The sequence below is a fragment of the Uloborus diversus genome, chromosome 4 (genome assembly GCF_026930045.1).
Source record: "Uloborus diversus isolate 005 chromosome 4, Udiv.v.3.1, whole genome shotgun sequence".
Taxonomy (NCBI): Eukaryota; Metazoa; Arthropoda; class Arachnida; order Araneae; family Uloboridae; genus Uloborus; species Uloborus diversus.
In genome coordinates this window covers 76308676-76326265 of record NC_072734.1, presented here as the reverse complement: position 1 = coordinate 76326265, position 17590 = coordinate 76308676, and the positions used below count along the sequence as shown (strand labels likewise).

The following is a 17590-nucleotide window of genomic DNA, read 5'->3' as shown; positions in this document are numbered from 1 at the left end:
CATACAAAGTCGTAAGAAAAACGCAGTTGAAACTTTTCCCTGTATTTTAGAATGTCATAAATTCTGAGCAAAAATGAATCAAAAGCTCGTACTTTGTAATTCTATTGCCAATATACATGGTTTTAACGGATTATAGTTGCAGAGCGTAAATATTGATTTTCTAAAAGATATTGGCATCCAAAGTGGCTGCCAAAATCGTTCACATGAAAAATAGCCTATTTTCAATGCCCTGTAGGTCAAGTTTGTCACCTTGCATCTTCTTTTCGTTGGCAGCATTAGAAAGAACATATTTTTCCTATGAAAATGGTTTTTTATTATGATGGTGTTCTTTCAGATAAGCGTAAAAAAAACGAGCTTGAAATATAGTTAGTCGTTCACAACAAAGTCTCACTCTGCAGTAATTAAAGAATGGTGAATGCTGTAGGGGGGGGGACATGCACTAATATGGATTTTGCAACTATTATTAGTCAAAAATAGGTTTTTAATTCTCTTTTAAAAAGTGCTTTTGCAAATCAAATGTGATAGAAACAGAAAAATATTCTGTTCTGGAAGCAGAGTGATATATCAGACAGAACAAGATAATTTTCATAGGTAAATTTCATCAAAATCGGAGATGGTCGAGTGGGGACGATATGAAAAATTAGGTCAGGTGTGTGTGTGATGTGAATGACTCAATACTAGAATGGTTCTGAATGGAAATTGCTACAAGTCCATTCGCTGCTTGATAAGAGACCGCCTCAGTTAGTGTCCAGTCTCATTTTTCACTCTATGAATGTTTAGCTCTGTACACTGTTAGAGCTGTGATTTTCAACGTAGTGTTTTAGACTATTTGGATTTAAATATACGCTTTACCGTTGAGTTTACGATGTTTGATGATATTTGCCTAATGACTACAGACATTCATTTTTTTTCTTTTCAGTTGTTTCCAATAACCAAATTTTTGGCTAAAAGTTTAAAATTGGTTTTTAAAATATTTAAATGAACCAGCATGATTCATTATTTCATTGAAAAATTCGAAACTAACAAGTCCTGATGCTAATATGCACCCTCACACAGGAACATCTTCACCGTCCTGATTAACTGGTCCAACTAAGTTCTTAAGATTAAGTTCCTAATTTTTTCTTCTACTTACAGTTATACAACAATTAAACCAAAAATGTTGAATTAATTTTTATCTGCAAGTAAGACGTAATTCCAAAACATTTTGAGCTTATTTATCATTTATTTTGCGACAAAAAACGTAAGCTTTCTGTTTTTTGCACCCCTAGAAAATTTCTGCAGGAAGAGTTCCCATTTGATCCAGAGAACTTGGCAAACAATTTTTGATGAAAATTCAATGTAAAAATTTTCATTGAACTCTGTAGAAACTTTTACAGCACTCAAATATGTATTTTGCATAAATTTTTAACTGCAAATCTCCGATCACGCTTTGTCAACTTTTCCGGTTAACCTCTTCTTACCTTGTTTTTGGTCCGATTCTTTTCTTTAAAGCTTTTCATTTTATCAAGCACTTTACTATGAAATGGAGTAAATTAACTAATTTAGAGACATTTCAAACCAATTTACAGCTACTGTGACGAAAAAATTCAAATTTTGAATGGTGTTAGTGGTTTTCTACAAATACCAACCATTTTAAAGTAATAAGCACAATATTAAGGAATAAATAAACAAAAAATTAAAGCCAAATGACTTTTAAGGATCAACATAATGCAAAAATAATTTTTAAAAAAAACGTTATATGATAATTTTAATCATGAATTTATTCGAAAATATTTGAGTGTACGATGACTTTTGTTGCATATTATTTCTGTCCCTTCGTTTTTTGACCCATTTCAAAAAGAAGATCCATCGATATTTTGAAAAAACTGCAGGGTTTTATTTAGAATGACATAGGAATGACATGAAAAAAATATTGGACTTCATATTCGAATTCAGTTTTGCGTTATTTTGGTTTTACTAAAAAATTTCAAAATGTACAAATACTTTTGGGAGCCATAGTATTTAATTTTGAAAAAGCTTAGAATTGTAAATCTTAACTCTATGCAATGTAAGGTTAATATCTCCTAGAAGTTTTAGCTCAATAGAGTATTTTATTCAACTTTTCTAAAAACTGCAAAATCAACCAAAAGTTACCTTTTTTTCATTTTTACATGATGCTGCAAAACATAAATAGGTCAAGTGCACACAATATAAGGGTCATTCTTCAAAAAGTCTAACTTTTCTGTCACACGCCTTTTACAAAAAAAAAAAAAAAAACTTTAAGGAACAATTTCTTTAACAATACTTCTTAATTTTATCAAAAATATATCTATTTAAACCTGCCAACTATTTTTGAATTAATAATTTTTATTTTGGTACATTTTTGGTTCACAACATGTGTGAATTCTCACCTCCGTAGCTTGTCGCACACCTTGTGTGACTGTTTATGTTGCTTAATATCTTGCTTTATTAAAAGTATATACTTATTTATTTATTATTCCTTTCACAAGTGTTTAAAATACTAATTGTTTATGCATATTTAATTTTTTAATATTGTGTTTTAGTTTGTTTTAGTAGGATAAAGAGTTATGTCACACAATAAATTCTCACCTTCGTTATCTAAACACAAAATGCCACTCCTCATTAACGCATAGCAGTAATGACATCAAATTTTGTTTTCCGTGATACAAAGGAGTTGTTTTGTTTTCAGCCATAAATAAGTTGTAAGATTTTTGTTGAAAAACAAGCAGATGTGCAGATTTTGCTGTAAAAACTAAGTGCTAGTGTAGTGTGACTTCTCACCTCCGTGAACTTGAATTTCATGAATGTAAATAATGTAGCAAAAGAACCGAACATGTTTTCATATGCTTAACATGTTGTAGATTGTAGCAACAAAGAAAAAAAATATTTCTCCGGAAATGTATCCATTAGGCATATATTAATGGAATATTAGATTCCCACTAATCATTAAAATAGCTCATTGTTTGCCTTAACAAAATTACTACTTTGATATTAAATTGACCTCAATTTTTACCCAGTGGCAGAAACGCGGCTACAGGCTACACGGTGACGATGTCGCAGACAACGAAAGCCTATCGCAGACAGTTCTGTTAGCGATAGGGTTTCCGCCAAAAAAAAAAACGGTGTTCTGCAAAAAAAGAAAAAAAGTTGTCCGCAGTGAAAAAAAAGAAAGAGAAAAGAAAGCTATCTGCAACTGTGTCAGACACAATGAACTGCTTCACAGTGAGAGAATGATCGCACACGTGATTGCTCTTGTTCGCCTGCCTGCAGCACTTACAAACCAAAAGAAATCTTTTTCAAATTGTTTACTGAAAATGCAAATCTGAAATCAAAACGTATATTTCTGTGTACAAAAAAAAAGTCAGCACATTTCTGTGATGCAAGCGATACATAACTAACATAGTGAATAATTTTGCTTGTTTGTTTGTTTTATATCATTAGCAGTGGTGTTGTTATTAAGTTCTCTAAAAATGCAGTGTAAGAACTTTTTCTTCCCGCTAATGACTTAAAAAAGAGCATTTATTAGCGCATTGAAATCTGATCCCATTGAAATCTGATCGCTTCAAATACAGTTACCAGCTTTGAAATCATTTAGTGCCTGGTGTGAAACCTTTACACTCATCTTACTTTTTTTTTGTCACCACTCCGAATTTTCCGTGAATATGTCAGTGATATTAATAAAATTCAATATGCACCCCTGTTAAATGTTAATTCTAAAATTATTTTATGTAAATAAACTTTTTTACCATTTTTATACTTTTAGTGCTTTCATTTTGAAAAATGCAATCTGATTGCATCCGATATGAGAATCGAAATTTTACTCTTCTTTTTCAACCTAACTTCGCTTCATATGGAAGCAAATAAATGAAAAGTCTATTAAAACCATCATTTCAAGATTTTAAAACGAAAATCTGTTTTTGTTTATCAGTCAAAAACTTAAATGCTGAATAGATGGTTAAATTTTAGTTTTTTGCTGCAACTGTGTTTATAGATATTAATGATCGGTTTATCATAGGTTTCTAAAATGCGATTCAAAAACAATTTTTAAAAAAAAGTTCTTTTATGAGCCGTACCTATACTTTTGGAGTCTTCACTTTGAGAATTGCGATCTCTTTGCATCCGCTTTGAAAACCGAATTTTTTGAATTGTTGATGTTTAGTATGCTTTTTTAAGAGGTAAACAAATAAATTCTCCTTTTATTTTTATTGAAATCGCAAAATTTCGAAGTTTTAAACGAAATTCTGAGAGTTTCAAGAGTTAAATGCTCAACCACTACTTGAATTTTATTTTTTTTGTTTCAATTATTTAGTGGAAATTAATGTTATTAACGGAAAAAAGAAAAAATATCACAAAAACACCCACTTTGAAATTTCGTTCATCAGATTGCACCATTGAAACTTTTAGGTTGAGGTAATTTGAGAAAGATTTTTATCTCAGTTTTTGGGGTGGAGGGGGGGGGGAGGTCTCGTTCTTGAGAGGGGAGTGCTTCAAAGAATTTAGGGAAGGCGCCATCGTCTATGGGAGGGGGGTCCTGCCTTATTTCAAAAATCATTATTTAAAAAAAACTCATTTATTATTTTTTTAATTGAAACCACGCTCAAAATTTTGCAGACAGATTATGAAGTTCTAAAAGCTTGTCGCAGACAGCTACAAAACTTTTTGCCACTGGGAATTTTTAAACATTAAAAGTTTTTTTCTTTCTTTTTTTTATTTCCATGAGCAAGACATTTTTTTTTTGTGAGTAAAATAATTGAAACTTAGCTGCGCCATTGTTTATGGTTACTTCTAGAAGGTAGCGCTTTCATGTAAGAATGAAAAAAAAAAGGAAAACAAAAGCTTTCAAAATTGAAAAATATTTGCGTTCAAAAGTTACATTTTCTGGAGAATGACCCATAAATATTTTAATATAATCTAAACTTATTTTTCAGTTATGTATTTAGTTTCTTCTTCACATAATTTACTACATTACATTTAAGAACTTTTGCTTTACATCATTTTTGTAGTTTTTATACAATAGTGGTAGAATTCATTTAACAGGCACCCATCAAGAACAAATAATTCTTTTTAGAAGTTAAAATTTGTCGATAGTAAAAATCTTTGTTATTGAATTTTCTTTATCATGAATCTGAATTAACTAGACTTAACTGAATGAATTTTCAAAATTCCGTACATACAACCGATTTTCTTTGCAAAAGAAAAAGAGCAAAAAACATATTACAACTCCTGCCAGACATAATTATACTCTGATACAAGGACCCAGATCAAAATACACAGGACATATAACAGTTCTGGGCAGAGAAGCTGAAATTATAGAGTATAACATTTTTAATTTCTCAACATGTAATGAACAGCCACTTGACAACTTAATGTTTCGTCATATCAAGGTTTTCAAGATATCAAAGTTCGGGACATCAAGAGTATACTGTATATTACCAAAAGACATTAACCTACAGCAATCTTGCTTCACACCAGAATATATAATGATGTAGCTTTAAGTGCATGTGGGGTGTTTAAACTGGGTTTTATTTAGATCCGAAATGGGCCTGCTTTGCAGCCCCTGCACGAAATTCCACGTTGTAAAAGTGACCCTATCACAAAAATTTGTATCATAAAAGCTGCTTTTTAACATTAAAGGTGGCCAACCTTCATATTTCAGCTGTTTTATTTTGCTTTAATGACCTAATACTTCTAAATGAAATATGTATTTTACAAGGTGTTTGGAAACAGTTCTCTTTGATAAATTTTGTTTGATATAAATCTGTTCTAATTGTTATTATCTAAACGGCAATCTTTTATTTCAGGCATTGTGTGGCACCAACATAGAAATACCTACACTTACGGGTGAAAAACTTCCATATCAGGTTACAGACGTGATCAGACCTGACTCTGAGCACAGATTTTGTGGTCGTGGTCTCCCGTATCCTAAGGACATTAATAGAAGAGGAGATTTATTGGTCGTATTCCGCGTCATTTTTCCAGATTCCCTCACAGACAGCTCGAAACGTATTCTCAAAGAGTGTCTACCGACATGCTGATATTCAATAAATTTTAGTCGCTAAGTTAAAAACAAATGTGGATTGAGACTTAAAAGTGTAATTTAAAGTGTTTCTTGTGCCAAATAATGGATGTCTGAGCGCAAGAATAAAAACATACATATACACTTCGGTTGCTGTACAGTTCAAACTAGCAGTGTTTCATGCTTAGTATGTTTTATTACATCCTTTTGTGTTTCCATTTACCACACACAAAACAGAGTCCATCGTGCATTAAGATGTATATTTGTTCCTTCTGTTTTGGTTGAGTCGTGCTGCGATGAATGTCATACAGCTAACTAAATGGGTGGTCATTTATTTGTTTCCTTTAGTTTAATTTTAATTATCAACCGTATTAACCATTCTTTTTTTTCCAAACACAACTTATCAACAGTCAATTCTCACTAATTCACGAATGTATTATGCATAATTTTCTGTTATCCACTAAGTTTTTAATGTGCAATCAATGAAGTACATTTAAAATATTTTGCCATAGTAGTCTTTTGCTGTTTAACAAACTTGCAAAATTTAAAAATAATTTAGATGTCTTGATGTCAAGTTTGATTTCCAATGAAAACCTTCAACATTTTATGTTGCACCTGAACAGCTATCTATAAAGCTGATGTAATAGTGACTTCGAGTTGGCTACTTGAAAAGTATGCTAGAAACTTCTTGAGTTAATAAACAAACTTTTTATGGTAAAATGTTTATTATGCTTATTGTTATACTATTTGAGTATGATGCCAAAGCTGTTTAATTCACAGCCTAAAGAACTATCAAAAGATGTTCTAGAATCGGAAAAAATTCAAGTCCCAAGCTCTGCAGATTGGAGAGAATTGACTATTAGTTATTCTTCTAAATAGGTTCTTTGTTTCGTATTGAGTAGAAAATTATGAGTCTTCTAATTTATTGAGATATCTATAAAATTAGTTTTATTATGTAAGTAAAACACCATCAAAGCATTTAAATTCCATTTAAGTGCTGTATAAATAAATGTACTTTTGGATATTAAATATATTTCGTTGATAGTGCAGTTGCAAATTGAATTTAAATCTTTATAAACGTATTTTCCCACCTAAAACTAGTGAAAAGTGAAACTATTGCTGCTGTATTTGGAAGATCAGTTCTACGTGATTGACAGTTAATTATATGTGATACTTTTAAGTATATATATATATATATATATATATATATATATATATATATATATATATATATATATATATATATACCTGGTTGCATTCCACTTAGCGCGTCTTTCTGGTGAGTATTTTTGAAAAAAAAAAATTCACTTTAATTACCGCTATCTTTCCAGTTTGTCCCAAATATTAATTTAAGCATTGTCCTCAGTTGTAATGTTTGAAGTGATTCCCTAAAGTTATTTCAAGATATTAGTATTGATGAAATGCAGATCCTATTTTCAATCAGTTTTCATTGCATTATACAGTATCAGAGTTATGTAAACTATTGTACAGCAATAATTTCAAAACTTGGGCATTACATTTTTTAAGTTTCTGTTGCTTACAAAATATAAAACTTTTGTTTATATACCTCCATTTCTTTTCAAAATTAACTGCTGCACAATGTGTAAAATTATTTGTTGCATGTTGTTTTACACCTGAAAAGGTTAAGTTTCACTTAAAATAATTTAGTTTGCACCCTTTTTTTCTCATGTTTTAGTTTTTGGAGGAAAAGTAATAAAAATAACTAATGTATGTGTCATTTTTTTAAACAGAATATAACTCTTTAACCAGCTTAACAATTTGGTTTGTTACGTCATAAATAAATATTTTTATATTTTATCAAAACATATTCAATGAACAATCCCGTAATTTAAATTAGACAATGATTTTTTAAAATCCATTTTCTTTGTGATTTTTTTCATCTGTCAATATTTTTTCAAGTTATTTTTCCTGTTGTAGTTGTAAGAAATATTCTTATAAAACCTTATATATTATAATTCTTATTTTATACCTATTTTAGAGTTACTTTGAAAGAACTTAAAATATTAGCTTTAATGGTTAACAGAAAAAGGTTTTGTAACATAAAAGTGGTGGTTTGCAAATTAAAGAGAAAACAAAGTTATTGTATCAACTGTAAAAATATTTATTTTTAAGTTCTTTTGAATGAAGCAATAAATCATTTAAACTAGTGAACATCAAAAATTAGGCCATATCAATTTAAGCTTGGAATTGTAATAAAGGTGCATGTATTAATTGCCCTGTTAAGTAGTCATACAGAGCGCTTTGGAGCAAAATTTAAATATCTGCAGATCAATGTTTTGAAGCATTAAGTGGGTTTTTGTAGGGACCGAAAACTAAAGTTTTTCATGTACGCACAATGAATATACATTAAGTCTTATCTTCTTGTATCATTCCCTAAGCTGTTTTTCATGTTTTCAGACAATACTGAAGTCCATTCCCTATTGGAGGGGAAAAAAATTAAAAATTAATCGCCGACTCCCCCCTCCCCCCATTCTTATCAGTTAGAAGGACCATGTGAAGCCAACTGCTTGTTTGAGCTGTCTCAAACAGGAATGTATATTTAAAAAAACAAAGGCACTGCCCATTAATTTATAGAACAAGATTGGCTTCATGATCCTTATAACTGATAAGTACTTTTTTTCTTAGTCAGATGCAATAACAGGTACACCAGATCTTGCTCCTCATACAATTAGGTTGAATTTTTGTTATTTACTAATAGAGAAAAATCTCATTGAATTCAATTCCCAATGTTCCTAATTAAACTTGCAAAAATAAACAGTTAAAACAATAAACAAAGAAAACTTAAATTCAGGATTATAAACTCCATAACTACATAAATGTTTAGTTTGTTCGCTACTTATGAATATGTTAATTGAAACTAGTGCTGTAGCTGTTAAAAAAAAATATCAGGGGGAACTCACCTTGGTGTTTGAAGGGACTCCCCAAAAGAATAGTTGGTTTGAAACCAATTTACATTACATTTGCATTATTTTTAAAGTTTAATTGCTCATTTAAATAACATTGGTGAATTTTTTATGTCCTGAATATTAGAATATTCCTGAACTGTATTCACATTAGAGCAAGGGTATCTTCTATAGTCGTTTTGAGCGTCAAAATGAAAATAAGAGCTTGCTTTCAATTTATTAATTACATATATGTATATAGCTTTTTTTTTTTTTTTTTTTGTTCAAAAAATTTACAAAATCAAACAAAGGTTTTTCAATTGAGAATTACTAAATTCAAATATCAAATGGAAGAGTGATAGAATTTTAAAAATCTGAGACATTTTATGTTTAATAGTATAAATTTTATTTGAAATTGCTATGTAACATAACACTGTAAAAAGTCATAAGTATTACAATAAATTTTTTAGTGTATTTCAGTTTCTAAGTGATTTTGATTGTATTTATTTGTGAAGCACATTTTGAGTTTTGCCCCACTGAAATCGATTAAATTCATCAATTGGTTAATTAAATACCAAAAATGCAGAAAATGCATTGACTGATATAGTATTTATCTAATGAACCTCCAGTAGTTTATAATGTGCTCATGACTCTTGAAAAATAACTATTAAGATAAAAGAAGGTTCAGCATATAGGAGAAATTTGTGGCTGTCTATTTCACCCCAAGAGTTCTGTTTGGTTAAGAAAGAACTGTTCAAGAGTGTTGAAGATAAACTTGTAAATTATAATCAGTGGAGTATTGCTGGAAGAAAAAGGTTTGGATGCTTACCAGTACTAACATGAAAATTATCAAAAATTTAAATGTATTTTTGCGAAAGGCATTTTTGATTTCCTATAAACACTTGCAAAATGTTGGCATTAGACTGGCTTTTCATGGTTTATTTTCAGTAGAAACCAAATACACAAATTAGTACGACAAAGATAAAATACAAAAGTGCAAAAAACGGAAACTTTGCAGATACTGCTGTTTTAACTTCAGTAACAGTTTGAATTTGAGCCGTTATTCTACCGGCTTTTAAAGAACCTTTTTTCCAAGCCATCCATTTCAAAACAAGTCTAGAAACTCCTATTTAAACCACACCCTGCGTAAGATCGACAAACAGGCAATGGTAGGGAAAAAAAGCAGGGTATCTAGTCAGGGTAATGCTCGGGAAAAAAAAAAAGGAAGATGGATAAAGAGGGGAATGGTCAAAAAAAACTGGTGGGGGGTCTAGAGAGGGATATGCTCATTAAAAGAAAACGGAGGGTGTCTGCAGAGGGGAATGCCCAGGGAAAAAAACGAAAACTTTGAGTATGTATTTTGTTCCAAACAGGTTTATTTCCACTTGGAATTGGAAATTTTGAATTTTCTAGCACTAAATTATGTACTCAGAATTTTAAAGTATCAGCATTTATATTTCTCTTTTCCTCTTTTTTTTCTTAACTAATTTTTATGTTCAATATCCCACATGAAAACATTAGTTTTGATAATGCAAGCTGTAAGATAATTTCTCTGCTACCTAACTATTATTTGCTACTTTTCTTATTCTGTAAATGCGAAAACCCCTCGTTATATCGTGCTTGTCCGGAGACAACAAAAAAGCGTAATATATCCGAAAACGCGATAAACCAAAGTCATAAACAGCAGCGATTCAGTTAATGCACTAATTAATGACATGTGCACCTACAGCAAGATTAGCTTATTAACATGTTAAGACGACTTTCTTAATAAAAACAAAATAAAATTAGCTTGCTAAGGTAAACACACCAGTAGTGGGTAGTGGCCACTTCAAGGCTTAAAATGCCTTGAGTAGTGGCCACAGTGAAGTTATATTTTTCAACTGTGGGATTAATTAACCATCTTGAAACTCAATGAGCATATTATATCTCAACTCTTTCTGAATCGTCTTCTGAATTTCAATTTGATTAATTTCTTCCCAAACCTCAAATTTGATATAGTAGTGGCCACTCCAAAATCTAAAAATTTCAGTAGTGGCCATCTGACATTCTCCCATCCAAAGAATTTACATTACTTACTTTAAATTTAAATAACTGATGAATAATATTCATTCAGTATGATTAGTTGCATTAAGTATTAATGTATTAATCACATTATTGTCTATTTCTTTCTTCAAAGCATATAAGTGACTTTGAAGTGGCCATTACTGGCGTTTTACCTTAATTGTTCTTTTAAGGTAAAGAAAATGGCTTAAAATATTTTTATCGTTTTATGATAGAATACAAATCAAAAGTTGCAGCTTATACTGCAACGAATTTAGAAGTATGGAAAACATACCAGTTTTGTTCATTGATAAAAGTATTGGATTCGTGTAAATTTTCGAATTTTGACGGTCTCAAACGTTTTGAGGTGTGCCGAGTCCATTTCGACCTTTTTTGAGTATGTCTGTCTGTCTGAGTGTGTCACGTATGTGTGTGACCAGTTTTTTGTGGCCACTCTACAGCAAAAACTACCACATGAAATCGAACAAAATTTGGTACACATATGAGGCAAAGAGAAGCAAAGGGATGTAAGTGGCAAAATTAAAAATTAGGAGATAACCAGTACACATGGTAGGTGCACCATTCCTGTCTTGGGCAAGAGATGGTACTAGTAGCCCTGGTAGTTGCTGCTATACAACGTGATTTAGAAAAAAATTTCAATGAAAGCCTACCCAGGAGCTAATCTTTCAACGTGTTTTATTCAAAACATGAAAACGTCCACTTGCATCCCTTTGCTTCTCACTGCCTCATATGTGCCCCTATGTGAACTTGTGCCCATTGTGTTTGGCCAAATTCCTCCAAGGGGGGTTCAGCAATGGGGGTATGTTTCTTGAGTTATGCGTGCCTGCTATTCCCCAGGAAGTAACTGGCGGATTTAAACAAAATTTGGTCCATATGTTGCCCTTAACAGGTACAAGCAGGAGCGGATGGGGCCGGTGGGCAGCTGGGGCAAATGCCTGGTGGGCCGCATTGAATTTTTCAGTTAAATAGTAAAAAAAAGTAATAAATAATTTTTCTTTTTGTTTCCTTTTTTCTTAATTTTGTTAAAAAAAAAATATTTAAACATTTCTGCAAATATCATAATAATCCAGTATATTTCTAAACGACTTATAAGAAAATCGTTGCAAGAAAAGTAATGGTCACAAAATTCCAAAAAAAAAAAAAAAACTCTATAAACTTATGCTGTGATTAATAAGATGTTTTACTGCGTGTCTGTAAATCATTGGTCGATAATATAACTTTGTTGCATAACAGTCACTGCCGAGGACCTGCTAAGGCCCTAACAGCTGCCTGTAATACTCTGTAGGGGACAATGAACACGTAAAGGCTGGGTCGTTGCGAAGCCATTTTTAATTTAGAATGAACAAAAAAAGAAAAAGAAAACATTCTCAGTATTTAAAAAAGTAATAATAAATAGTTGTAATAAAAATGCCAAGTGGAATTCCAGTGACAAAAAGTATTTTTTCAGCAAAATTTTCGAGGAAAATGCAACTCTTGAATATTAAACAATTAAACCTTTGAATACTATTTAGGAACATCCACTGTTCTTTATCATAATTTACCTAACTAAAGGCAGCTAAAATTTTTCGAGTCATTTTGACAAATTTCAAACATTTTTTTCAACGAAAAAAAAAAAATCAGTGCATAGTACAAATCTATGACAAGTTCCCCTCATGCAATAAATGAATAGATAAATAATCATGACAGTTTCATAGGGGCCGCCAAAGCATGTTTTAAAATGAAAAAAGGTTAAAATGCAGTAAGGGAGATTTAAAATATTGTAATGAATACCAAGTGTTTGAATGTATAAAACGAAAGTAAACTAAAACTTTATCAAGAGATTCTAGCTGAAGTTATGATTTTTAAAATGAACTAAAGTTGGGAAAAGAAGACCTAGAGTGTCACTGAAAAGTACTCCATCAGTCCAAAATGTTTAAAGATAATTTAACGAATCCCAAATGCTTTAACTTCAAACAAATACAAACATCTGGTTGGAAATTGAAAATTTCACTATAGAAAAACCGAAGAACTAAAATAGTCTTGGAAAAGAAATACGGGGGGGGGGGGGGACGCGTTTTAAAACTTTCATTTTAAAAGAGTGCAGGGAAAGAGTTTAAATCCGAACCCAGTCCCTTCTTTCGCCTACCGTTATCAAAGTCGGCCTACAATTCATATTTAGGACTTCAAATTCGAAAAGCTTTCAAAAGGGTGATCACCCAAATCTTGCAGAAACGCCTCCACCCCATCCTTAAAAATCATTTGAAATTTCGTCTTTAGAACTTTCATTTAGAAAATTTTCAGAGGTCATCGAACCCCCCCCCCCCCCCCTTGTATCACCAATGATGGTCTGAAATTCCATTTTTAGGGCTTCATTTCTGAAAAGATTTCTAAGAGCCCCCGAACCCTTGATAACATCAGCGAATACCATCTACAACTGCGTTTTAAAATTCAAATTTCGAAAACTTACCGAAGGAGAATCTCCAAACAGTTTCACCCACTAACATTAACAAAGATCGTCAAAAATAGGGTTTTAAAAGCTAACTTAGAAAAATTTTCGTTGGAGCGTGCCCAGCACGCTCGCCAGCATCACTAAAGGTCGTCTTAAATTTTGTTTTATGGGCTTCAATTCCGATCCATCTCCCGAAAACTCCTCCCCCTCACGTCATTGAAAGTCAACGAAAATAACGTTTTTTATGCTTTAATATTTTTATTTTTAGTTTAAGCAGGATTAGAATATTTTATTTTATTATTTCTTTTAACTTAGTTTTAAGATAGCACCCCAAGTAAGAGGGTTTTATTATTTCGTCTTGAAATACGAAAGTTATGTGTTTCAACTGATGCTTTTTTTGTTGGGGAACACTTAATTTTTAAAAATGAAATAAAACTTAAGAGAGGGGAGGAAGGTTTCGATGATAAGCGAAATTTGCAAAAGATTTCGAAAAGCGCAACTTTTGCTGCTTTTCATCCTAAATATGTAAGAACTTTTCAAAGTTTTAATTAACGGAAATGAAAATTAACCTCAGCAAAAGCAAACCTCAAATATCCGGTCGAATGAAAAAATAAATTGACAAAAATGCGAAGGCTACCCTTGTTATTTAGTACTTTCTGTCACTAACAGATGGCAGCACCATAAGTCGACCATTACACTGCTCTGTTAAAAAAAGTGCTTCTAACATAATGGGTTAGTTTCCAAAAATTTAAAAGTATTTTTTTTCTGAAAGAGCATGTTCAAAAACGAAGGATATGAATATTTTTTAAATAATTTGCTTCAGTTTAATATTTAAAAAAAAAAAACTTAAATCGGTGCACTTTCATTGCTTATATTTCTGCCGATGACATCACAAATGGTGAAATGCAATTCAGTGTTGTCATTCACAGAGAAAAAATATTTAATTCGCATATTTACTCACATGTATTGGCAACGATAAAGTTGATAGCAAGCGTAGAGCGCAATGTTTAATTCGTTTCTTGATTATCATAACGTGGAAAAGCTGTAGAACTCTCCTCAATTAATTTTTAGAGGAAAAGTGAAACTTGAATTCCAGTAAATTCACTCTTTCATATGCACTTGTACATAATTTTTTGTAATTTTTTTTTTCTCTCTGACTGTCCCTTCAATAGAGTGTCTCTTAATTTTGGTCCGTATTCAAAGAGATTGGGTCCAGAGAAGATGCCCCCTCAAACAGAGGTATCCCTTATTCGGAGGTGTCCTTTAAGGTAGGTTCTACAGTAGAACTTCTACCGTATGTTTTAGTTGGGGAGGAAAAGGAAAGGAGGTCCGATAGCCTCTCCCGATAATCCACTCCCGTCCCCTCCAAATTTAAATTCCCATAACACAATCATACGTTACATTTGATTACGTATTGAAAGGGGCTTCGGGGCTCTCCCCCGGGAAATTTTCAAGATTGTTATTTGAAAAACACTGTTTTAGATGATCTATGGTGATGTTAAGGGAGACTAGGTTCATCCCTCGATAAGTTTTAAAACCAAACTCCAAGCTCGCAATTGTCAATTATTTCTGATTGTGACAGGTAAAGGGGGGTCTGAGGGCTCTCCCCCGGGAAAAATTTGAAAATTGTAGTTCGAAAAATGCAGTTTTAGACGATCTATGGTGATATTAAGGAAAAGAGAGATGCGGGGGCCATTCCCCCGAAATTTTGGTTGTAGGCTTTTTTGTTAAAATTGAGTGCAACGCCAGTTTCTTGAAATTAAAGCTCTGAAAACGTAATTTAAGCCAACCTTCAACGAAGGGGGAGGGGAGGAGTTTTGAAGGAGCTCACGCACAGAAATGTTTCGTGATTGATGCACTAAAAGCGAGATTCAAGACATTTTACAATGATGTTGGCGAGAGAGAGAGGGGGGGGGGCATACTCTCAAAAAAATTTCGATCTGTAGAAAACGCAGTTTTAAAAGATTTTTTGGAAATGTTAATGAATGGAGAGATTCGGAGTCCTCCCCGGTAAAATTTTCAAAATTGAAATTCAATTGACGCAATCGCAGGTGATTTTCAATACTGTAAGATGGGTAGGGGGTTTGCGGAATCTCCCGCGAAAAATTTTCTGAATTGAAGCCCTGACAATGAAATTTTTAAGGATCTTCGGTAATATTAGGAGGAGAATTTCGGGAGACCTCAGGGAGTTTTTTAAAATCAAGGTCTCTAAAGACGAAATTTATTCAACCGTGAATGATTAATTGAGAGGGCATATTCAGTAAATTACCGCCCATTAGCCAGGGCTAATGCAGAAATACACCGCCAGCTCAGTCATTTCCAGCCTAGGACTGCAGTTTCGTGCTTATTAGCACTCATCAGCCCGGCATAGGAAAGTGACTGAGCTGGTCCAACACTCACTTTCATATGCCGGGCTGATGAGTGCTAATAAGCACGAAACTGCAGTCCTCGGCTGGAAATAATTGAGCTGGCGGTGTATTTCACGTAATTGAGACGGCGTTTATCGGGGGTTACGTTGGGAGCACTCTCATGGTTTTTCGGAAGTGCAGTCCTAAATACTCATGTAATTAATGAGGTAAGGGCAAGAAATGGGGTTTGAGAACGTTTTCCCGGGTTTTTTTCAAATCCGAAGTTTTAAAAACTCACTTCTAGGCCAGCTTTGGGGGCGTAAAAAAAAAGGATTTGGAGTTCTTTACTCTACCCTCAGTTTTGCTACGTCCCTATCTTTATTTTAAATTTCAATTATTGATAAACATATTGTGGTAATACTTTCTTCGACTTTTCCTTTGCCAAACATTTGCTTGGATTTCCCATAGTAAAATTCTCAATTTCCAGCCTAATATTTTTGTTTTCTTGAAATGCAAGCATCTGCGTTCCCAGAAAAAGAACTTTTAACATTTTGAACGTAGGTGGTAATTTTCTATGATACCTTAGGTCTTATTTATTCCACTTCATTTTATTTTAAATGTGTCCCCTGCATCTCTTGATCAAGCTTTGATTTACTTACGATTTTTACGTCCAAACATTTAGAACTTCTGATGTAAGTATTCATCACAATACTTTAAATCTCTCTTAGCATTAAACATTCGGAAACCCATGCATTTTTCTTCACTTAGAAACGATTTTCAGGACAATATTTTTCATCAAAAAAATTACATATATGAATGTTTCGGGGACCCCTATGGAGCCATCCTATTTATTTATCTTTTATTATTATTATTATTATTATTATTATTAGCTTAAGAACCATGCAGCATAGTTTTGTATAACCAGGGACGCCGAGAGACAACGCGTGCGTGTTTGGTCGCCGGCCCTCCCTCCCATTATGCTAATTTTACTTTATTCACAATACTTCAACGCGCACATTTCCACTGCCTTTACTTTGACAATCTTAATAAAAGAGTATCATGGATGTTCCTTTATTGTATTTTAAAATTACATTTTTTATTCAAATTTTACAGAAAAAATACTTTTTGTCACTATTATTTCAATCGTTCATTTAAATTTACTATTTTAATTTTTTAAAACAACGAAGAGTTTCCCCTTTTCTTCGTTTGTTGCATCGCTAAAAGGAAATTGGTGGACCCACTTCTAAAAAACTGGGGAGTGTATCACTCCCCCTTGACGTCGGCCCTGGGTTGGGCACCTATACATTATACATAAATTGTTCTGATCGAACTTTGAAATATTTTTTCGGACTTGTCCGTACTTTCATGTCGGTTCCAAATCTATTAAGTTTTGAACCAAATGCATCAGTTTAAACTGGACCCCGCCCCCTCTCATTTTTTTTTTAAATTAGAAATTGAAATTTATTATAATGTGCTTCTTTTTTTTACTTAGCTTTTAAATTATTTTTTAAAATGCTCCCATTATTATTAATATTTATCATTTTTATTTTTAGGTTTTTCGACTTATTGTCTAGCTTCTAGGGAAGTTTGAATTTATTAAACTCACTTTTTTGAAGTCCAATTTACTTCTCATTCTAGATAACTGTTATGAACGTTACGAAATAGTAAGTAAAAAAGTCTCTCATAGCTCAATATTGTTGCTCTTTTGATTTCAACTGAATCCAAAGTTTCCCAAAAATGCACTGCAAATAATCAAACACTTTTTGAACACTTCTTGCACATGTACACTTGTCTCCTTTTTGTGAACTCTATTTTTGTAATAGTTATCAGAACC

At 32.3% G+C, this 17590-nt stretch overlaps 1 protein-coding gene across 2 annotated transcripts in view; it reads left to right on the top strand.

Moving 5' to 3' along the window:
* Nucleotides 1-17357, top strand: part of LOC129220040 (dnaJ homolog subfamily B member 4-like) — a 45763-nt gene extending 28406 nt beyond the window's left edge. The window contains exon 4 of one of the 2 annotated variants that reach the window (XM_054854373.1): nt 17310-17357. In XM_054854373.1, coding sequence (XP_054710348.1) covers nt 17310-17330 — 21 coding nt within the window. In that variant the 3' untranslated portion in view covers nt 17331-17357. Of the gene's footprint in view, nt 1-5801; nt 9394-17309 lie in introns of those variants that run through there. The other variant, XM_054854372.1, reaches the window with a different exon arrangement.
* The last annotated feature ends 233 nt before the right edge of the window (nt 17358-17590 follow it).